General features: G+C 54.6%; 1 protein-coding gene across 6 annotated transcripts in view; it reads left to right on the forward strand.

Annotated features, from left to right (window-relative positions):
- The window catches only part of LOC133353776 (glycerophosphodiester phosphodiesterase domain-containing protein 5-like), a 71,231-nt gene that overhangs the window by 42,442 nt on the left and 7,971 nt on the right, over positions 1-20,818 (forward strand). For 4 of the 6 annotated variants that reach the window (XM_061570156.1, XM_061570155.1, XM_061570151.1 and 1 more), the window contains 14 exons: positions 3,466-3,590; positions 5,464-5,567; positions 8,158-8,251; positions 11,632-11,691; positions 13,240-13,338; positions 13,651-13,744; positions 13,879-14,024; positions 14,629-14,708; positions 15,101-15,338; positions 15,725-15,862; positions 17,028-17,188; positions 17,802-17,949; positions 18,425-18,507; positions 19,663-19,677. In XM_061570156.1, the coding sequence (XP_061426140.1) occupies positions 3,474-3,590; positions 5,464-5,567; positions 8,158-8,251; positions 11,632-11,691; positions 13,240-13,338; positions 13,651-13,744; positions 13,879-14,024; positions 14,629-14,708; positions 15,101-15,338; positions 15,725-15,862; positions 17,028-17,188; positions 17,802-17,949; positions 18,425-18,507; positions 19,663-19,677 (1,577 nt within the window). In that variant the 5' untranslated portion in view covers positions 3,466-3,473. The remainder of the gene's footprint in view (positions 1-3,465; positions 3,591-5,463; positions 5,568-8,157; positions 8,252-11,631; positions 11,692-13,239; positions 13,339-13,650; positions 13,745-13,878; positions 14,025-14,628; positions 14,709-15,100; positions 15,339-15,724; positions 15,863-17,027; positions 17,189-17,801; positions 17,950-18,424; positions 18,508-19,662; positions 19,678-20,818) is intronic. The other 2 variants (XM_061570154.1, XM_061570152.1) reach the window with 1 other exon arrangement.

Genomic DNA, 20,818 nt, shown 5'->3' on the forward strand with positions numbered 1-20,818 from the left:
ACGAGATGGTCGTTTATTTTTTCTGCCCTCAATTGAACCGCGACTCCCACCCCCGCCAAATAATAATAATAATTCAGATGGCGGGGTCACGCATCGAACAGTTCGAACGGACAAATGAGTGACTAATGTGACTGGTAATGACGACAACACTGATGATGACTGTGATGGTAATCACGATCACGATGGCAATGATGTCTGATGATGGTCACATCATTGACGATGACGACCATGATCATGGTGTTCGTTCCAGCAACGTCTAAACGGTGACGAAAATGAACGCTACTTTGACGTTCACCACACGATTGTACATTTTTTACACCGCGATGACCCGCGCCTTTTTTGGTGCCGTCGCACATTCTCGCTCCCTTTGTCGGGAAAATAATAAACGTCTCAAGTCGGCGGCGAGTCACATGTGCGTTGAGCCCGGCAGAGGTTAGCGGATATCATTTAAAAACAAGAGGGAGGGCGAATCGATACCGAAAAGAGTTGACATTTCTGCAGAATGGGCGGTGACATTTCCGGCGTCGAGGAACAATCCGGCAGGGCCTCGCCTCTACTGAGGGCTGGGTAGCTCTTTTTTTCGGAAGCGACCCTGGCCATCGCCAACGATAGCTCAACCAAGTGGCTCGTCGACACGCGGAAAATTAATATCGTCCAAATACTCTTAAACGTGTGGCGTTGATTCTGAATGTGGAGCGAAAAACCCAGAGGACCCGGAGACGAATCCGCACAACCAGAGGGAAGAGACCGGCACGCAAGCTCCAAATATACAGCAGCAGGCGTCAGGGTCGGGATCGAACCCACGACCTCCTGTACACCAGGCGAGGTAGTCAATATCTCCTCGCCACCAATTGTTTTTGTAGCCCCCGCTCCCCCACTCCCACCTGACTGATCCCAGGGTTGAGCGACCCCTTGGGCAGACGGCTTCCTCCCCTCGCACCCAAGAAATTACACGACCGCAGAGGGGGGCAGGGTGGCAGGGAGGTCGGAGCCCAGAGATGACCCCCCCCCCCCCCCCGCCCAGTGCTTCGTGGGTCAGGGCTCTCAAATGCAGTGGGGATTGTTGGTCTCAACCCGGGCCATCGGTGACTTTGCAACAACAACAAACAACAACAACAACAAAACCCATCGCGTAAAAATTTCCCTCTGAACTTAATTATTTTTATCTCGTTCAGGATTTTCTTTTTTAAATCCTTTATATTAAGTTCACTTTCTTGCTTGCTTAGGACCGTGCAAATCTTTCGGTCGTTTTTTAACCCACTTCCCGTGATCCAATCGAGCTGACATTTTCCACACAGACGCGTTGTGCGTGACAATTAATGTTCGTGAAAATTTTTTTTTCCTAAATGTTACACTTTATAGGACAAAAATATTATATTTAATTACCAATTGCTTAATGCTGCCATGCAATCATCTGACCCATAGGTGGCAGCCATCTCAAGCCAGAGGACGAGAGGACTCTAGCCGCCATGCATATAAAGGATTTATAGTAAAAAACTTTGTTTTTACGGGTTATACTTGTTGCTGCTATAAATGTCCACGTGATGAGCCGCTTCGTTTGTGGCCAGGTTGTGTTATGAATAATAAGTCATTACCTCGGTGGCCTTTATCTGGTAAGATAAAAATAGTTTAGTTTTATTTGTATATTTTTAAGAGGATTTGTTTACCTTTCCTATACTTTGCACTCCTATTGCGTTGTTGGTACTGTCTGTTGTTGTAACCTTCTGACCCGTCCCTACTGGTCATCTGTGAAAAAGAGCTTCATAGCTCATCGGATTCCTCCTCCAGTATGAATAAATATTCTGATCCGGATCATTTTTGGCAAATTCCAACTCTGAGAATTACAGACGTCGGTCGGTGTGAGTGTCGCGCGACGGACATCACTCCCGTACGCCGGAGTGGGTGGGAAAGTGCTGCCCAGAGGTCGCAAACGGGTTTTGATTCCTTACCCGTACCCGTACCCGGCCGCACCAGGGTCGCAAACGGATACCCGTACCTGTACCCGGCCGGGTACGGGTACCCGTTCCCTACCGGTACCCGTACCCTACCCGAAATGAGTGACAAACGGTTACTCACCAGTGACTCACGGCCTACCCGTACCCGTACCCGGCCGCACCAGGGTCGCAAACGGATACCCGTACCTGTACCCGGCTGGGTACGGGTACCCGTTCCCTACCGGTACCCGTACCCTACCCGAAATGAGTGACAAACGGTTACTCACCAGTGACTCACGGCCTACCCGTACCCGTACCCGGCCGCACCAGGGTCGCAAACGGATACCCGTACCTGTACCCGGCCGGGTACGGGTACCCGTTCCCTACCGGTACCCGTACCCTACCCGAAATGAGTGACAAACGGTTACTCACCAGTGACTCACGGCCTACCCGTACCCGTACCCGGCCGCACCAGGGTCGCGAACGGGTACCCGTACCCGGCTGGGTACGGGTAGCCGGGTATCGGGTAGGGTACGGGTATTGGGTACCCGATTGCGACCTCTGGTGCAGCCCCCTCTGCTGTGTGGGCCAGAGGTCACCGTGAAGCGATCTCAGAGGAAGCTCTGTGATGTCCGCTTCTGTGGGCCCCTTTTCTCTGATGCAACGAGCTGCGCTGCTGTGCGAGAACGTTCTGAACGGTTTCAACATATCGTGACGTGACGCCGGTAGGGCAGTTGGCAGCTATTGTAGTCAGATTGGGATCAACTTGCGATGCTGTTATTGACGATGTTGATGCCCGTGTTGATGCTGCTGTTAATGATAGTCTAGATCAGGGGTGGGGAACCTTTTTTTTGCCAAGGGCCATTTGGATATTTATAACATCATTCGCGGGCCATACAAAATGATCAACTTAAAAATTAGCCTGTTTATATTTGGTCAAACATTTAATTAACTCACCCCTAATGTGATGGCTGGAACTGCTTCTCTTTGGTGAGGCGTGTGATGTTGGCTGGTATTGATGTTGCTGCTACTCGCAACTGCTTTTCCAGGTTTGCTCCTAGATTTATTGAATTTCGAGTCCCGCCTGCGGTTGCCTTGGCAGGGCCACACCAAATGATTTCGCGGGCCTTGATAATGATGCCAATGCTGTTCATAATGATGATAATAATGATGATGATAATGACAATCCTGGCGACGACTGTTCTTGATGGTCTTGATGATGACATCGTTTATAATTATGCCGCTCTTCATGATGATGATGGTGTTAACACGCGTGACGCTGTTCGTTATAACCCCGACGATGCCGTTAATAAACGACGGTGCCACCGCTGATGATGACGACGACGACTAACGAGGCCGATGCCGTTGACGATGATCTCGACGATCCCGACGATGCCATCAGCGTGGACGATGCCGCTTCCGCTGATCCCACTGTCGCTGATCCCACTGTCGCTGATCCCACTGTCGCTGATCCCACTGTTGCTGATCCCACTGTCGCTGATCCCGTGTGCCGGATCCCCTTGTCTCGCAGGAGCCGCCATGGTCAAGCACCAGCCGCTGCAGTACTACCGGCCCCAGCTCTGCCTGTCATGCCTCGCCGGCCTGTACGGCTGCCGGTGGAAGCGCTACCAGCGCTCGCACGACGACTCCACCAAGGTCGGTGTGGGCGAGCGAGCGCCAGCGGAGGGGGGGGGCAAGCAAACGTCGCACGCACGTGCACACACGCGCGCACGCACACACGCGCGGCAGCGGAGCTGTTAGCGCTGCGCTAAGCCGGCTTGGAGATGTCGTCGTCGTCAGTCACGACAGAGCACCGTCGTCACAGCGACGCGATTGATCGTGTTTTGCAAAACAACATGCGACTAAATTGGCAACCGGCGCGATTAGCCGTGGCGACGTCATTGACTCGCCCCCCCCCCCCCCCCCCCGTTTCCAGTGGGAATGGGATGATGAACCCGAGCTAATTGGCTGCAACCTGGCCAAACTGATGGCTTGGATGGTGACGGCGTGCCTTAGTTATACAGGCAGTTTGCGCACGGTTGACACACGCACACTACGCATGGTTAGCCATCAGCGGCCTCTCCACCGGCTTTCTCCTACGCTTCATTGTCGCTCTCTCCACGGGAGGCGAATGACTTTGGTGTCGCCGACCAACGAGGATCCGTGTTTGCAAGTGAAGCCACGCGGCGCTGTTCGCCTGGCGTTGCCGCTTGAGCAAAGCCAAGCAAACCCCCCTCCCCCTCCCCCCGGGTCATCGTCTTTGGGGGTCTCGTTCCGTTCCGGGGCCTTGCTCGCTTCCGAGGGCCGAACGCCGGATGGACTCCTCCTCCTCCTCCTCTGCCTGCCACGGAGCTCCTTGCCAGCGCTGGGCGGGGGGGGGGTCCAACATTTGGAGGAGTTCAACTTATAAGCAAGGACCCGAACTGCATTTGTTCCGTATCGCTTGGGGTTCCTCACCCCTCCTCAGGCACCGTTAGAAGTTATGTCAAGTCGCTCGTTCACCGGCACCATCATCAGCAGCAGCGTCATCATCGGCAGCAGCAGCGTCATCATCAGCAGCAGCGTCATCATTATCAGCAGCAGCAGCGTCATCATTATCAGCAGCAGCAGCGTCATCATTATCAGCAGCAGCAGCGTCATCATTATCAGCAGCAGCAGCAGCGTCATCGTTATCAGCAGCAGCAGCGTCATCATTATCATCAGCAGCAGCGTCATCATTATCATCAGCAGCAGCGTCATCAGCAGCAACAGCAGCGTCATCATCCGCGGAAATACGTTTTTGAAGCCAAGGTTTGGACAATCGTGAGAAAGAAGATGTCCCGGCAAATAAATCGGTTCCCAGCCGCTGGATCGACGGCGGCACCGCGAGGTCGGCGCGCGTTCAAAGCATCCGTGCCGTTGAGCGATCGCGTGTGACGGGAGAAGCGATCCCGAAGCGATGGCCGCTCGCCGTGACAATGACGACGATGATGCCGGCGCGCTATAATCCGCACCACTCGTACATTCTCCGGGGCGCTAATCGCGATTACGGAGCGAACACAAATCCGTGCCGCGTTCACGCGCAGTGGCTTCCGAGGGCTCCTCCCTCCCTCCCCCTCCCTCCTCCCGCCGCTGCAGCGGATATTAAAACATTTAAATGCGGCGGAGAATCCGTGTGGAATTCGCGACGAATAGCAATTTGTGTAATTTCACGAAAAATGTATAATAGGCATGAACTTATGTGTTAGGGTTTTTTTCTGCGTGTGCGTGCAATGTGGATTAAGTCTGATCGGCCTTAAAATTACTGCAGGAGCGGTGGCGCAGTTGCTTTTGGCGGGTCTCCCCTAGGTGGACTCGGCCTGAAATTAATAACTGATGCGATGTCTAGACAACAATGTGTAAACATCGCCACCGTGGCGACAAAGGCGGCCGGGCGTGGTGCTGGCCACCCACTCCCCTCGTGTGCCGTGCCGGCCTTCGTAGGTGCTGCTCGCTTAACAGCCCTTGCCCCCAACGGTCTGTTAAGGCTACACGTTTTTTTGTCTTGCAGTGGGAGAGGCTGTGGTTCCTGCTCGTCTTCCTGACCTGCGCTCTCTCCGCCATCTGGTTCTACTTCTGGTGCCAAGCCAGCAACGACTACAACGACTTTGAGTGGTGAGCCTCTCGCTTAAATCAAGACTTAAAGCTTTCGTCACTGCAGGAATTCATATTCTTTGGGTCTTTCGGCAGTCGCGTAGATAGGTTAAAAGAAAAGAACGAAAAAAAACTACGGCGTTTCGATCACAACGCAAGCGATCGTCATCAGGAAAAGAAAAAAAAAGCCTCTCGCTTGCGCGACGCCGGTAGGGTCGACGCGACGTTTCGCCGCCACGATCGTTGGCACCGTGCAAAGGTCCGCGGCTCGGGCCGCTACCCCTGGAGCAGCGGTCAGCACGGTGGATATGCAACCCAGAGGTCGCCGGTTCCACCCCACCGCCCGAGACTAGGAGATGTTAACTGCCTCGCCTGGTACGCAGGAGGTCGTGGGTTCGATATTGACCCCTGACGCCTGGAGTGTATTTGGAGTTGGCGTGTCTCTCTCATCACCATCATGGTGGCGAGATGTTGACTACATGATGGCGTGGATTTTTTTAACCGTGTCCTCCGATTTTTCCCTTCACAATGAGAATCGGCGTGCGTTTAAGAGTACTTGACTACTATGAACGTCCACGCGATAAGCTACTTCGTTGAGCTATCATTTGTGGCCAGGTCGCTTCTGAAAAACATTGCCTTGTAGCTCGCCTCAGTGGTATAAGCGGGTATATGCCACAGTTCGTCTGTGACCGGCAGGTCGGGTGTGGGTGGGGTAAATCGGGGGTACACCCCCCAAACCTGCTAACGCTGGAACGCACGTGCACGTACCCCAGAGGTCGCAAACGGGTTTTGATTCCTTACACGTATTCGTACCCGGCCGCACCAGGGTCGCAAATGGGTACCCGTACCTGTACCAGGCCGGATACGGGTACCCGTTCCCTACCCATACCCGTACCCTACCCGAAATGAGTGACAAACGGTTACTCACCAGTGACTCACGGCCTACCCGTACCGGGCTGCACCAGGGTCGCAAACGGCTACCCGTACCCATACCCGGCCGGGTACCGATAGGCCTTTGCCGCCACGAGCGTCGTTTGCGAGCAGCTGCCAGGGCATCGCCTTGGCAGCTTATAAGTCGAGTCGGCGTTTTATATTTGTTGACGTACGCGTGGCGCCACAAACGTGCCACTCAAAAGCGCCATCATCACATTGCAAGTCGAGCCCAAAAGTGCGACGAGAAAATTCTGAGTAATGAGAAAAAAATAAAAAAGGGCAGTTGTAGCGCGTGGGCTTTCGCGACCAATTCTGGCTGTCGCCTGATGAGGCTGGTTGTTGTGATTACCGGCGAAACTTAACGGTACTCGAACACAACCGTTGTGCTGAACTAGTAACTAATTGTTTACATGACTAACCTTACAAATTGGCTGTGTCGCGTGGAGGCGGGTTTAACGACACGTTTAAATTTACGCGATCTAACCCAAGAAACCTCTTATGGAAGAGAAAAATAATAATAATCATATCGTCCGTTTTCGCAAATGGTCGTTTTGTCGTGCTTGCTGTAGCTGTATAACTTTTTTCCCGTGTTTTATTTTCATACTAACATAAACATATATCAGATGACGAAAGCACTGCAATTCCAATTTGTAAATAAATAAATAGCTATTGCCCGTTAAGTAATAGCTATTTGCCCGTTAAGTGCTTTGCAAAATGTTATCCGTAGCTATTGCTGGCATAGTGGTTTTTTATGACCTCGTCATTTCCTAAATACCCCGTGCTCGTTCAATGATCCATTATTGCATGCCGGTAAACATTGTAGCTTTGGCAGCGATTGAAGTGGCAGGCTTCTAAATCGAGTCCACTTGCTTACAGTTCTATAAAGCGTAAACTTTTTATTTTACCAGGTAAGGCCCACTGAGCTATATAGCTCTTTCTTAGAAGCGACCTGCCCATTGCAAATGATAGCTCAACAAAGTGGCTTATCACGTGGAAATGTATAGCAAACAAATACTCTAAATGCACGTTGATTCTAAATATGGAGGGAAAAACCAGAGGACCCGAGGGAAAAATCCACGCGACCATGGGGGGAACGTGCAAACTCCTAATATACAGGCGACAGGGTCGGGATGGAACCTGCGACCTCCTGTATACGTCGCCTGGAATTTGGGAATTTTGCCGCTGGGATTGGCCGGCCCGACCCCGTCTTCATGCGCCGTACCGGCCTGGATTTAGCAGCACGCAAAGGTGTGCATTGCTTGTGATTCGGTTTCCTGTTGGTCGCCGACAGAGTCTTTGTATGTATGTATACTTAACTTTTTATTGCACCGTACGTAGCCAACCATGCTAATCGGACAACAATCTAAACACAAAAATCTGTTCTAAAGAAATGAGTTTGTCAATCTAGATGATTTACAAGTGCACAGCTCCAGTGGCTTCCTAATATCGGAAGGAAAGAGCGTTCCAGACGGACACGCGCGATGCGGTGACCGTCTTTTGTTCGATGGCCAGCCAAAAAGCGCCGCTGCGAGGATGACCGCCGTTCACGTGATGGTGGTTTATGCTTCTTTGACGAGCAGACATTGACATGCACGCACAGACGCACGCACGCCCGCTCATCGACACTTCGCACAAAGCTGGGGCAATGGAGCGCGCGCGCTGCTGTCGTTCCGCCCAGGTTTCTCTACTCGAAGCTCGGCTACTGGTACAGCTGGTCTGTGCCGATGTTCGTCATCGCCATCGCGCTCCTCACTTACCTCGTCATGCTGCTGGTGAGCTCCCCCTGCGTTCACGGCGTCGTACAGCGCGACGGGCGCTGTACGACATTGCATTTGACTGCAAGTATTGTGGTTAATGTAAGCATGATTCTTTGCAAAAGGTGTCAGTTTTGTTGCCAGAAAAAAGGGGAAAAACCCTATCAGTAGACGCCGATGTCCGTTTGGTCGCGCGGTGTTGAAACCAAAGTTCGGAATGAGGTCGTGGGGGAATAGCGAAAGTGGGGAGCCGCCAACAGTCACGTGACGGTTGGCAGCACGCGGTGGGGCTTGCGATCCGGAGCTCGCCGGTTTCGATTCCGTCTGCCGGCACGGCGATTGGAACGACGGACGGTTCCACCGCGTCACTGTGGACTCGTCGCCACGGAGTTGTTCTGTCCGCTTTGTTGCTGCGTCGCTCTTGAAGTTCATCGCCTTGAAGCCGGGTCCGCCTTGACGAGCGCTCCCTGGGTTCGCGCCGTCGACAACAACGTCCCGGGCGGCACGGTGTTCCCCGCGCCGCGCCTTGGCAGCTTGTCGTCGTCTCTCTTGACGAAGCGTCTGCAGACGTGTACATTTTGAACTTGTGAGCACGGAGAATATCGATCTTCAGTTTCATGATTTCGTTTGCCGCTGCTCGACGGTCTTTCCGTGTGGGATGTTATTTTTCGAACGCAGAGTTAGTCGGCTTTGTGTCTGGACGGGTCTTCACAAATAGTGTTTGTTGCTGCAGCCTTGAAGGCTGAATGAGAGGTTTTGCGATTGTCACGTGTGTGCGTGTGCGCGCGCGTTTCTACGCGGGGAGCGGTAGCGTGTAAGCGGTCAGCGTGCTGCGCTACGAACCTGGCGACCCGAGTTCGATTCCCGCTCACAGCCAACACCAGTCGAGATGATCTGAACCGGTCCTGGGCCTCCTCTAGGTCTACTCAGCCACAAATGAGTACCTGGTGCGGTGTGTAAAAACATCGCCACTGGGGAGACGAAGGCGGCCGGGCGTGGTGTTGGCCACCCACCCCCTCGTGTGCCGTGCCGGCCTTCGTAGGTGCTCGCTAACAGCACTTGCCCCTACAGTCTGTGAAGGCTACACGGGGGATTTTCGTCGTCATCTACTTGAGGGAGTCGTAGCGCAACAAACCCGGTGACCCGAGTTCGATTCCCGCTCATGGCCAACATCGGCGATTACCTGAACCGGTCCTGGGCCTCTGCCAGGTCGACTCGGCCTCAAATGAGCACCCGACGCGGTGTGTAGACATCGGCCCTGGGGAGACAAAGGCGGCCGGGTGTGGTTCTGGCCACGTCCCAGCCCCCTCCATGCGTCATGGTGACCTCGACGAGTTGCTCGCTGGCAGAACGACCGGCACCGCCACGCGCTGTCTTTGTGTATAGCCGCGTGCGTGCGTGTCTGCAGGTGTTCGTCGCGAAACCACTTGACGTTGATATGTCTTTGATTAATTTTTTATGATCGTGGTGGTGGGGGGTGTGATTTTTTTTTCTTTGAAAAAATACAAATAGATTTTACCCTTTCTATATTAATTATCATGGGACCCTTTTTTTGCCAGTCTCAAAGCATGAAAGATAAGAGTAGGCTTGAAGCTTTCGTGACTGCAAAGTAAAGTCACGTAGGTAAAAAATCTAAATCATTTATTTGATTAGATTTTTTTACCTACGTGACTTTACCGAAAAAACCAAATGGTATGATAAGAGTAGGTTTTAAACAGGAGGTGTGTTGAGATGTTGAAACACCAAATGGGTACCTTTTGCAAGAAATCAAGTCTGCATTGACCGCACGCGGTGCTTGTGGTGAGCATGCAAACACAAACATGCTCTGATAATGAATGCATTGTCTTGTGTGTAGGCCATTCAGTTTCAAAGACGATGCTTATATTATCAGAGCTACGTTTGTTTGCACGTCTGTGTGTGGTTAATGCGAACTCGTTTGAACATCTTAGCACAACTCCTGTTTTCTTTCCAGGAAGGGTGAACCGGATATATATTTTTTTTTCCGACGCCCCGTTGGTCTGAGCGCAAGAGAACACACGGAATAAATCGTGCTCGTTTTGTGGCCAGGTCGCTTCTGGGAAATAAAGTTAGATCGTTGTTATATCGTTGCTAGATCGTTGTTAGATCGTTGTTATATCGTTGCTAGATCGTTGTTAGATCGTTCCTAGATTGTTGTTAGATCGTTGGTATATTGTGGCTATATTGTTGCTAGATTGTTGTTATATCGGCGCGAGCAGCACGCAATCCCCCTCCCCGTGAATGGCGCCGCGTGTTCCCTATTCGCCAACGATCGCCGCATTGTTTGCTTGTCTACTTGTTGACTTGCTGACTTGTTCATCAGCGGCACGGGCCCCCGCGCCTCCTGCGTTGCGTTAATGAACGCAGTCAATTTGCTGGAGCGCGTTATTAGACTTCTCGTCGTATTGATTCCAGACTAATGACTGATTGAGGGCCGTGTGTGTGTGTGCAGGCGTTAATTAGGCGCTCGCTTTTAGACTCTTTGTCTTGTAGGGCAGCGGTAGTGTAGAGGTTTGGCGCGTTGCGCTACGAACCCGGCGACCCGAGTTAGATTCACGGTCACGGCCAACACCGGTGGCGATTATCTGAATCGGTCCTGGGCCCTAGGTCTACTTGGCCTCAAATGATTGCCCGGTGCGGTGTGTAAACGTCGCCACTGGGGAGACAAAGGCGGCCGGGAGTGGTTGCTGGCCACACACCCCCTCGTGTGCCATTCGTGTGCCTTCATAGGTGCTCGCTAACAGCACTTGGCCCTACAGTCTGTGAAGGCTACACGGTCGGGGGGGGGGGGGGTCTTTGTTCGCATGTGTGTGTGGGATGCTATATATGGCACAGTAGGGGGACACAGCTGGTGCATCTGCCGGTCATCTCAGTCGGTCATCCCATGGCACCACCTGGGTCTGTCCCGTGATCTCCTGGCGGCGAGCCTCCGACGCTTCACGTGCTAGCCTCAAAGTGCACCTGGCGGCTGTCGGTGTCGGTCCGGCTTCGCTGGCAGAGCTCGTCTGTGTTTGCGTGCCCCCCACGTGTTTCACCTGCGTGCACCCCACGTGTTTCACCTGCGTGCCCCCCACGTGTTTCACCTGCGTACCCCCCACGTGTTTCACCTGCGTGCCCCCCACGTGTTTCACCTGCGTGCCCCCCACGTGTTTCACCTGCGTGCCCCCCACGTGTTTCACCTGCGTGCACGACAGTGTCCACGTGTGCTCGCCTGCCTGCGTTCGTGCCCCGGCGTCACCGCTCGTTCCAGTGCCACTTATTTTTTGCGTCGTCGCCCCCTTCGCCGCACCCCCCCCCCCCGACCCCCAGCGTGTTGTTTCGCCGCGCGTCGATGCCTGAGCGTGATCTTCCGTTCCCTCTCTCTGCCCGCCGCCCGACAGGTGCTGGCGCTGTGCCACGTCTCCGTGGGCCTGCAGATGTACATGCACTGGACGCACAAGGTGAGTGGGCGGTCGCGCCGGTCCGTAAAAAAAAAATCTTTTTTGGGTATTTTTATTATTTACTTTTTATTTATTTTCTTCCCCCAAGTTCGATGCACGTTCAGATGCTCGTAGCGTCACGTGATGAAGAACCCCTTCAGATCTCCCGCGTCACGTTTAGGGAAGGGCCCGCGAAAGCGGATGTCGCAAAGCTACTTCTGAGGCCCCTCGAAGTGGCTTCTGGTCTACGCAGTAGTCGGTGGTGCTGGGTGGGGGGTTGCAGCACTTAAAAAAAATAAAATACCATCATCTCTATTCCCCACCGTAACCCCCAACCGTGGGCGCCACGGTTATGAGATGTTAACTCCCTCGCCTGGTACGCAGGAGGTCGTGGATTCAATCCCGACCCTGACGTCTGTATTGTTGGAGTTTGCGTGTCTCTCTCCCTCCCCGTGGTGGTGTGGATTTTTCTCCGGGTCCTCCCGTTTTTCACACCACATTTAGAATCGACATCACCATGCGTTGATAGTGTTTGGCTGCTGCTGTAAATTTTCCACGCGATAAGCCACTTCGTTGAGCTGTCATTTGTGGCCTGGTCGCTTCTGAAATAGACCTACGTGGCTCTGTGGTCCATGCCGGGTAAAATAGCAAAAGTGTTTAGCTCTCGAGAGGTTCGCTCTCAGAGCCACGGGGACCTCTAGCGGTCGCTCGGCAGAAGTTCCACATCGGTTTCCTGCCGTCGCCCAAACGTGCGTACCGCGCTCAAGCGTGCGTGCGTGCGATCTCCGGCAATCCTGGTCGTCGCGTCTTTCTCTGGAGAGGTAGACGCTAAACGCGCAGCCCCCGCAGGCGCTCGCGCGCGCCACTCGCCTGCCACACCCCGCGATAGCCGCCCTCTTGCTTTAGAGGGCAATTTGGCGGACTCGTAAACGCTGGCCGGGCTTCCCGTAGGACAGGGGTGTCCAAACTATTTGTAAAGAGGGCCACATTTGATAAAGTGAAGATGCCCGGGGGCCAATAGTTTATTTTAACATTGTTTCAACCACAAAAGTTACGTGGAAACACACACACTGTGATGAAACAATTTTCATTGTCACAATTACCTTTATTTTTCAAATGACAATGTAACCAAATATAAGCCGCTCAGGCAGATGGGAACAACTCTAAAAACGCAATTCTGCCTTTCATTCAGTCAGATAACATTGAGCAAACTGTATAGAATACCTTAAATGATGTATTTATTCTGACAGAGCTGGCGAGCCATAAATAACACGTTATAAGACCGAAGCTGCGGGTCGTATGAAATCTGCCCGCGGGCCGTGATTGGCCCGCGGGCCGGACTTTGGACATGCCTGCCGTAGGTCAAGTCACCCACCTCACCTCACCTCACCCCACCGTGCGCGCGGCACGCGTACGCCAGTTACTCTGGTGAACCCGTGGTCGCTGCTGTTGTTGTTTTTTTAAACCGATCGTAAAACTCCGTTGCTTATGCGCGCGTGCCGCGAACGCGGCCAGGCGGTGAGCGACGTTCACCGCCCCCCCCCTTCTCCACCGTTCTCCCACCTGCAGGTCGGCGTTTGCACGTCGCTCGTCTTCCTCGTCGCGCTGATCGTCGCCGCGTACGAGCTGTGGCGCGACGAGTGGAGCACCTTCGTCTACTCGTTCCAGGTAACGACCCCCACCCCCAGCTGCGTCGTCACGACCGGCGGTAGCCTCGCTCAGTCGTGAGTTGACGACAGGTGGGTGGTGCGGTGAGTTGGTGAATGGTGAGGGTCAGGTGACTCCATGACTGGTGAGAGTGGTATTAGTCAGGTGGGTTGACTGATGGCTTGTGAGCGGTGAATGTCTGACGGTTGGTGAGGTTCGCATCACGCAGAACGGCATTTGTCTCCGGGGGTTCGGGCGGAATGAGCGTGTGTGGAGGAGTTGCCGACGTTTCGGGCAACGGGCCTTGTTTGCTGGTGCGCGTGCCCGGTGCAGTCGACGGCGCCGTTCCTGCACATCGGCGCGGTGGTGGGACTCACCCTCATGGCGTGGCTCGTCGCGGGCCAGTTCGCCCGCACCGATCGACTCGGTGAGGAGCGCACGCACGCGCCACGAGCGCCCCCCCTGCGTTTGCGAGCATCGCACATGCCACGTGCGTGTCACGCGCGTGCTACACGCGTGTGCTACGCGCGTGCGCTCTCACGCGTGCTCGTGCGTGCGTAGCCCTGCAGGTGTCGATCGTGCTCGTGTACCTGGCCGCGCTGCTCACGCTCTACCTGCTGCCCCTGCTCGTGCGCTCGCCCTGCATCGTGGAGGAGAGGGACCTCCCGGCGCGACCAAAACTCTTCGGACACCGCGGGGCGCCCATGGTAACCGCGAGCGCCGCAGCAACCGGGGACCGTCATGGCCGCGTGCAGTGGCGCGCCGTGGTTGTCGCGCACGAACCCGGCGACCCCCAAGTTCGATTCCTGCTTACCGCCAAAGTCGGCGACGAATATTTGAACCGGTTGCGAGCGTCCCCTAGGTCGCCTCGGCCTTAAATGAATACCCAGTGCGGTGTGTAAACGAGACGACGGTGGCCGGGCTTGGCGCTGGCACCCACCCGCTCGTGTGCCGATATGTGTGTTCGTGAGCACGCATGCGTGCGTGTGCGCGAGTTGCAGCTTGGTGGGGAGCGGTGGTGCAGCGGTTAGCGCTACGAACCCGGCGACCCGAGTTCGATTCCCGCTCTCGGCCAACACCGGTGACATTTATTTGAACTGGTTCTGGGCCTTTCCTAGGCCGACTCTGCCTCAAATGAGTACCTGGTGCGGTGTGTAAACATCGCCACTCGGGAGACAAAGGCGGCCAGGCTTGGTTTTAGCCACCAACCCCCTCGTGTGTCCGTGCCGACCTTCATAGGTGCTCGCTAACAGCACTTGCCCCAACAGTCTGTTAAAGGCTACACAGGGGATATTTGTCTTGTTGTTGCAGCTTGCCCCAGAGAACACGATCATGTCATTCGAGCGAGCGACAGAATGCAGCGAGGGACTAGAGACAGACGTGATGCTCAGGTGGGTTAGCACCGCCACTGCTGCTGCTGCTGATGATACTGCAGAGTAGAATAGATGATTGTTTGCTTGTGTTGCTACGATGTTTGGCGGCTGATGATGACAATGACGACGATGAACATAACAACGATGGTCTTGTCATCAATTGTGATGAAGACCACGGTGACAAATGTGACGGTGACAGCAGTGATGAGGGTGACGACGACGATGATGATAATCATCACAATGATGACAATGACGATAACGACAACCATTACGACGTTGATGACGAATGATGTTTGACGACAATAATCATGACGACAGTGATGACGATTATGATGATGACGATAACGACTCTCTGCTCCTCGTGCCAACGACTGCACCCACCCCCCCCCCCCGTCCTCCGTCCCACACAGCCTGGACGGCGTTCCGTTCCTGATGCACGACACCGACCTGCGGCGCACGACAGACGCGCTGCGCGTGTTCGGGGAGCCGCGTGCCTCGGCGCACCCCTCCCGCTTCAACATGTCGGAGCTGCGCTCGCTCAACGCGGGCTCCTGGTTCCTGCGCAGCGACCCCTTCGGCACCGCGGCGTCGCTGTCGCCCGACGACCGCGCCCTCGCCAGCAACCAGAGCGTCGGCGAGCTGTCCGAGGTCTCGTTGGGTTTTACCGGTGCATCTGTCGAATTCTCGGCGAGGCACAAAATCTGAACGTTTGTTTCTACCCTCGTCCGTCCGCCGCGGAGCGACGCGGCAAACGCGGGCGATGAGCCCCCGCGGCGGAGCGTCGCCAGCAAGTCGTCTTGTGGGGGGCCGTACGGGGAGTAGTGGGGGGGGGTTCCCTTTCCCCGTTCCCCGTCCCCCGTCGCGTGAATGTGGAATTTCCACCGCTGGCTCGGAGCTGCAGACGGAGAGGCTCGCTCCGCCCGCCGCCCCGCGCCGGTCTGGGTGGCGAGGAGCTTGACCCGTCTGCGCTGTCGCCGCAGCCGCTCGGCGCATGCGTGTTCACGTGTGTGCGTGTGTGCGCTCTTGCGTGTCAGGTGCTGCACTTGGCAGCGCAGCGCAACCAGTCGGTGATCTTTGACCTGCGCCGGCCGCCCTGGGACCACCCGTACGCGGACACGTGGCTCGAGACGACGGTGCAGGCCGTGCTGGCGTCGCGCATCCCCCACCGCCTGGTACCGACACTCCCGCCCCTCCCGCTCGCTCGCTCACCCGCTCGCTCACCCGCTCGCTCACCCGCTCGCTCGCTCGTCCGCTCGCTCACCCGCTCGCTCGCTCATCCACTTGTTTACTTGCTCACCTACTCACTCGCCCGCTCACTCGCTCATCAATGACCTACCTACTCAATCACCAAATCACTCGCTCATCCATCCAAGTTTCACTCGACTTACGCGCTCGCTTGCTCCCTGCCTCGCTCGCTCGCCAACCTTCATCGCTTCGTCTCCGTGGTCGTCGTCCTCCTGCATTATTTCTCCTTTGGCTGCCAATCCATCGGCAGTCTTATCCATTGACCATAGTCCACCCGGTACAAGCCCACGTATGTTCATTCGCGCTCCGTGTGGTGTCTCTGAACCTGCGGTTGTTTCCCCGGTTCTTCGCGCGTCACTCCCCCACCGGTCTCCGTGCAGCTTCCCAGCGCGCACCTCCCCGCGTCCCCTTCCATTCACCTTTGTCATTGGTCCACGGTTATGCTCCATAAGTCACGGCAGTTTCCGAATAGTAATAATTATAATACTTAGCGCCCTGCGAAAATGTAGACAGCTCCTAAACTAAACAAAAAACTTGCGTATAAAACTAAACTATTGTTATCTTGCCAGGTCAGGCCCACTGAGCTGTGTAGCTCTTTTTCAGAAGCGACCTGGCCGCAGATGATAGCTCGATGAAGCGGCTTATGACGTGGACATTTATAGCAGCCAAATACTCGGAGCGCGCGTTGACTCTAAATTTAGAGGCAAAACCCAGACGACCGGGAGAAAAATCCACGCGACCACAGGGAGAAACACGCAAACTCCAAATGTACAGCAGGCGTCCGGGTCGGGATCGAACCCACGTCCTCCTCCTGCGCACCAGGCGAGGTAGTTAACATCTCTCCCACCGTGGTGCCACGTGACTCTCCGACTGGACATCTGTGAATGAGAGCTTTGCAGCTCATCGGATTCCTCCAGTATAGATACATATTCTGATTCTGTCAGGGTCACTGGTTGACCCCCCCACCCCCCCCACTCGTGAGTCCTCACTGGTAACCTCGGAAGGGGGCGGCAGCGGGAGAAAAACGAGACGCCGTCGAAAGCGTGTCCGCGCGTCGCTCGCCCTCCGCCCCGTCACCCGGCCCCCTCGCAGATGATGTGGCTTCCGGACGAGAAACGGGACCTGGTGGCCTTCGACCTGGCGCCCGGGTTCCGCCAGACGACGGGCGTCAAGAAGGAGCTGAGCTACCTCCACGCCCACCGGATCGTGACCCTCAACCTCCACTACAGTGGCATCAGCCAGCCAGAAATCAGGTGGGAGGGGGGGGGTGAGGATGGGGGGTCCGGGGCAACGATCGCCATCTCTGCTGCTTGTTCAAGGGGGGCGGGCGGGCCCCCCTTTTCGGCGGCACGGCCTCCCCCAGCAGGAGGAAGTGTGTCAGTCTCCATGCGGCGTTTGGGGCGGCGTTGGCGCAGAATTTGGCGCGGCGTTCGTGCGACTGTCGCAGTTTCTGTTTCGGGTACATTTTATGGGACCTTTTGGCCAGTATCAAAAGTATAAAAAAATTATCTTTTGATTACGTGCAAAAGGTATCTAGTTGGTGTTTGAACATCTTAACACCTTACTCTTTGTTTTTTTCGGTAAAGTCACGTAGGTAAAAAATTAAAATAATTAATTTTTCACCCACGTGACTTTACCGAACAAACCAAAGAGTATGAATCCTTGCAGTCACGAAAACTTCTAATCTAGAATATTATTACCAGAAAGGGTAAAACATATTCTTATTTTTTTGAATCAGTTAATTTTGCTCAACCAACCAGGCGAGGAGCCGAGAGCGACCGGGATAGTGGAGGCTCACAATCCATGATGAGCGACGTCCGTCCGTCGTTGTTAACCCGATCGCCGTGTGCCGCTTGCGCGACGCAGCAACTACTCGGAGCACAACGTGACGACGAACTTGTACGTCGTGAACTCTGCGTGGATCTACTCGATGGCGTGGTGCGCGGGCGCCCGCTCCGTCACCACCAACGACTGCGGTTCGCTGGCGCGCCTGCCCCAGCCCGTGTGGCGCTTGGTAAACGCTCGCAAGAGCCGGCTCCGCCTTGCGCGCACTCGCTCTTTCTCTCTCGCTCTGTCTCTCGCTCTGTCTCGCTCTCTTGCTCCCTCTCTCTCTCTTGCTCTCTCTCTCTTTCTCTCTCGCTCTGTCTCTCTTGATCTCTCGCTCTCTCTCTCTCTTTCTCGCTCGCTCTGTCTCGCTCTCTTGCTCTCTCGCTCTGTCTCTCTCTGTCTCTCTGTCTCGCTCTCTTGCTCTCTTGATCTCTCTCTCTGTCTCGCTCTCTTGCTCTCTCATTATCTCTCCTGCTCTCTCCCGCTCTCGTTCACTCTCCCTCTCCCTGTTGACGATGTGCATCCCAGGATGTGGTGGCCGGGGTGGCTCAGAGGTTCAGTGACGCTGGGAGATACAGTTTTCATGAACTTCGCCACTATATATATATAAAAAACGACAGGTTTGTATTTATGTAACCGCCCCCGCCTTGTGTCTGTCCCAGAATCCTGGGGACTACAGGCTCATGTGGATCACGACCGACGTCATCTCAGCCACGCTGGTCATAGCCATATTCATCGTGCAGAGGTTGGTGTCTCGCGCGTGCCGCCGTGCAGATAGCGTGGGTACATTGTAGCCGGGGAAAGGAGGAAAAGGGAATTGGAGAGAAAAAAATTGGCACCAGATCATCGCAACCGCCAGCGCGCAATTAGGGGCCGCGCCGATGATGAACGTCGCCAATGCGGATGAACGCGCCCGTCGCATTGGTCGCAGGGTTCGTGCTCCCGGACCCCGCGAGGGTTTGATGGTTTGCTCCCCCCCCCCCCCCTCGTTCGTCGTTATCGTCGGCGTTGTCCGTCATGCGAGCGAGGAGCCCGATTCGTGCCGCGCTCTGACCAAAAGAGATATATTTTTTTCTCTCCCGGATCGACCGACCTTTTCATTAGGCGTGCGCGCCGACGCTCGTCGATTAATATCGCTCCTTGCGGGGGAGTACGACGCGCGCTGCGTCGAATGGCACGCGCGCGTATTTATTCCCGTGCCGCAAATGATTTCCCCGACGGTTTAAGTGCTCCGTAGGCTGATGGACCGAACGAGACGGACCGAACGAGACGGACCGAACGAGACGGACCGAACGAGACGGACCGAACGAGACGGACAGTACAAACGAGACGGAGACGGACGCTGCCGGAAGCAAGGAAGTTAAATGCTACGAATGAGCCAAAAAACTAATAATTCACATTTCTAAAGATCCTTCCTCCTCCGACGTACTCGGAGGAGCGCTGCAATGAGAGAATCGGTTCTCGAATCGGAGCATTGGCCCTCCCCCCGGCAGCGTGACCGGCGGCGATGGCGGGGGGGGGTCGCTCCTTTCCCTAAGCAGAGATCGTTCATTCACCACGACGCAGCCCAGACACCAGCGTGGGCACGGGGACCTGCCGAGTTCATCCACGGCGTTAGCGAGCGCCGCTCAAGGGTGCGGAGTGGAGGGGGGGTGCGGCGCCAGGCCTTGCTTGCACGTCCACTGTTGCGTTCGTTTCGAATGCCTTCTTTTCCTTTCGTCATTTGTTTGTAACATCTTTCATTCTCGCTGTCTCTTCCCGCCTTTGTCTCTCTCTCTCTCTGTCTCCGTCTTTTTTCTCTGTCTCTACCTCTCTCTGTCTCTCTTTACCTCCCTCCCCCCCTCCCTCCCTCCCTCACACCAAACTCTCGTGTCGACTTTCTGCTTGCCGCTCTTGAAAGCTATCATTTGATAAGGTAAACCGGCGAAGACTCCGCGCGTCGCACAACTGCACGCCCGGCTCTTCGTTGTCGTCGTCGTCGTCGTTTTTGCTTCATTTGTGTCGTGCGTATTAAGTAGACTCTCGATTTATCCGCTCGCGGTTTATCCGATTTGCGGATTAGCCGCGCGCTCGAGATTTTTTTAAACACGAACTAATAACCCGTGGAATTTTTTACTCCCTTAAGCCCAAACTAATCATCTAAAAACAGTTGTACATTCTTTTTCTTGGAAATGTTCGCCGCAAGTCCCGTGCTTTTAAACCAAACAAAAAATGTGCTCCGGTTAATCCGAAAGCCACACGCGAGACCGCCTCTACGGCTACGGTGGCGGGAGTTCCGTACCTTCGCAACGAGTTGGTGGGCGTTCGATTGATGATGACTGGCGTGGCTCTGCCGCCATCCACCAAGTGGGGGCTGAGTTTTCTGCGCGGGAGCTGCCAAGCACCCGCATCGGTCGGTCGGTCGGTCGCCGGCATTCGTTGCAGACCGACAGAGCAACAATCGAAAGCGCCAGTTGCGCTTCAGCGATTTAGCCGATCGTTTTCTTTGCGAGTTGTAATTGACGGAACATTTTTTGGGATTTTCCGCGATTCCGAATGATCCCGCGGCGGTCCTCGCACCATCATTAGCGCGAATAATCGAGAGTCTAATAACTGTATTTATTTATAAATGTATGTTTATATATGTGAACATATATAAACAATCAAGTTGTGGAACGAGCGCCACTGGGAGCCAGGGAGTATTGCTGCACGGATTCTCACCGGCGCCGCTGTACAAAGAGCGGCAGTGTATTTTTTTTGAGCTGTACGTAAAAAATGTTTTATCGGAAAAAGTTGAGTAATGTTTTTATCAATGAAGCCTGCCTCGTGTGGCTCGTGTTTTGAATTGCCCTGTGGACACAGCTGACATCCGGCGCCGATGTCGCGGTCGCAGATTCTCAGCACGCTTCAGCACACGGCACTACCGTGTGTGTGTGCTTTTTTTCACGTGGCTTTCATATGAACGTTGGTAATGAATGATACGTTTTTTGTCATATCTGATAACGCATGCAGCATGCAACGGTCGTAATGGCATTTTGCAGTATGTTCAGTTTTATATTTGCATGTTCACGGGAAGA

Source organism: Lethenteron reissneri, chromosome 45 (genome assembly GCF_015708825.2).
Source record: "Lethenteron reissneri isolate LAM-NWPU_2019-01 chromosome 45, ASM1570882v1, whole genome shotgun sequence".
NCBI lineage: Eukaryota > Metazoa > Chordata > Hyperoartia > Petromyzontiformes > Petromyzontidae > Lethenteron > Lethenteron reissneri.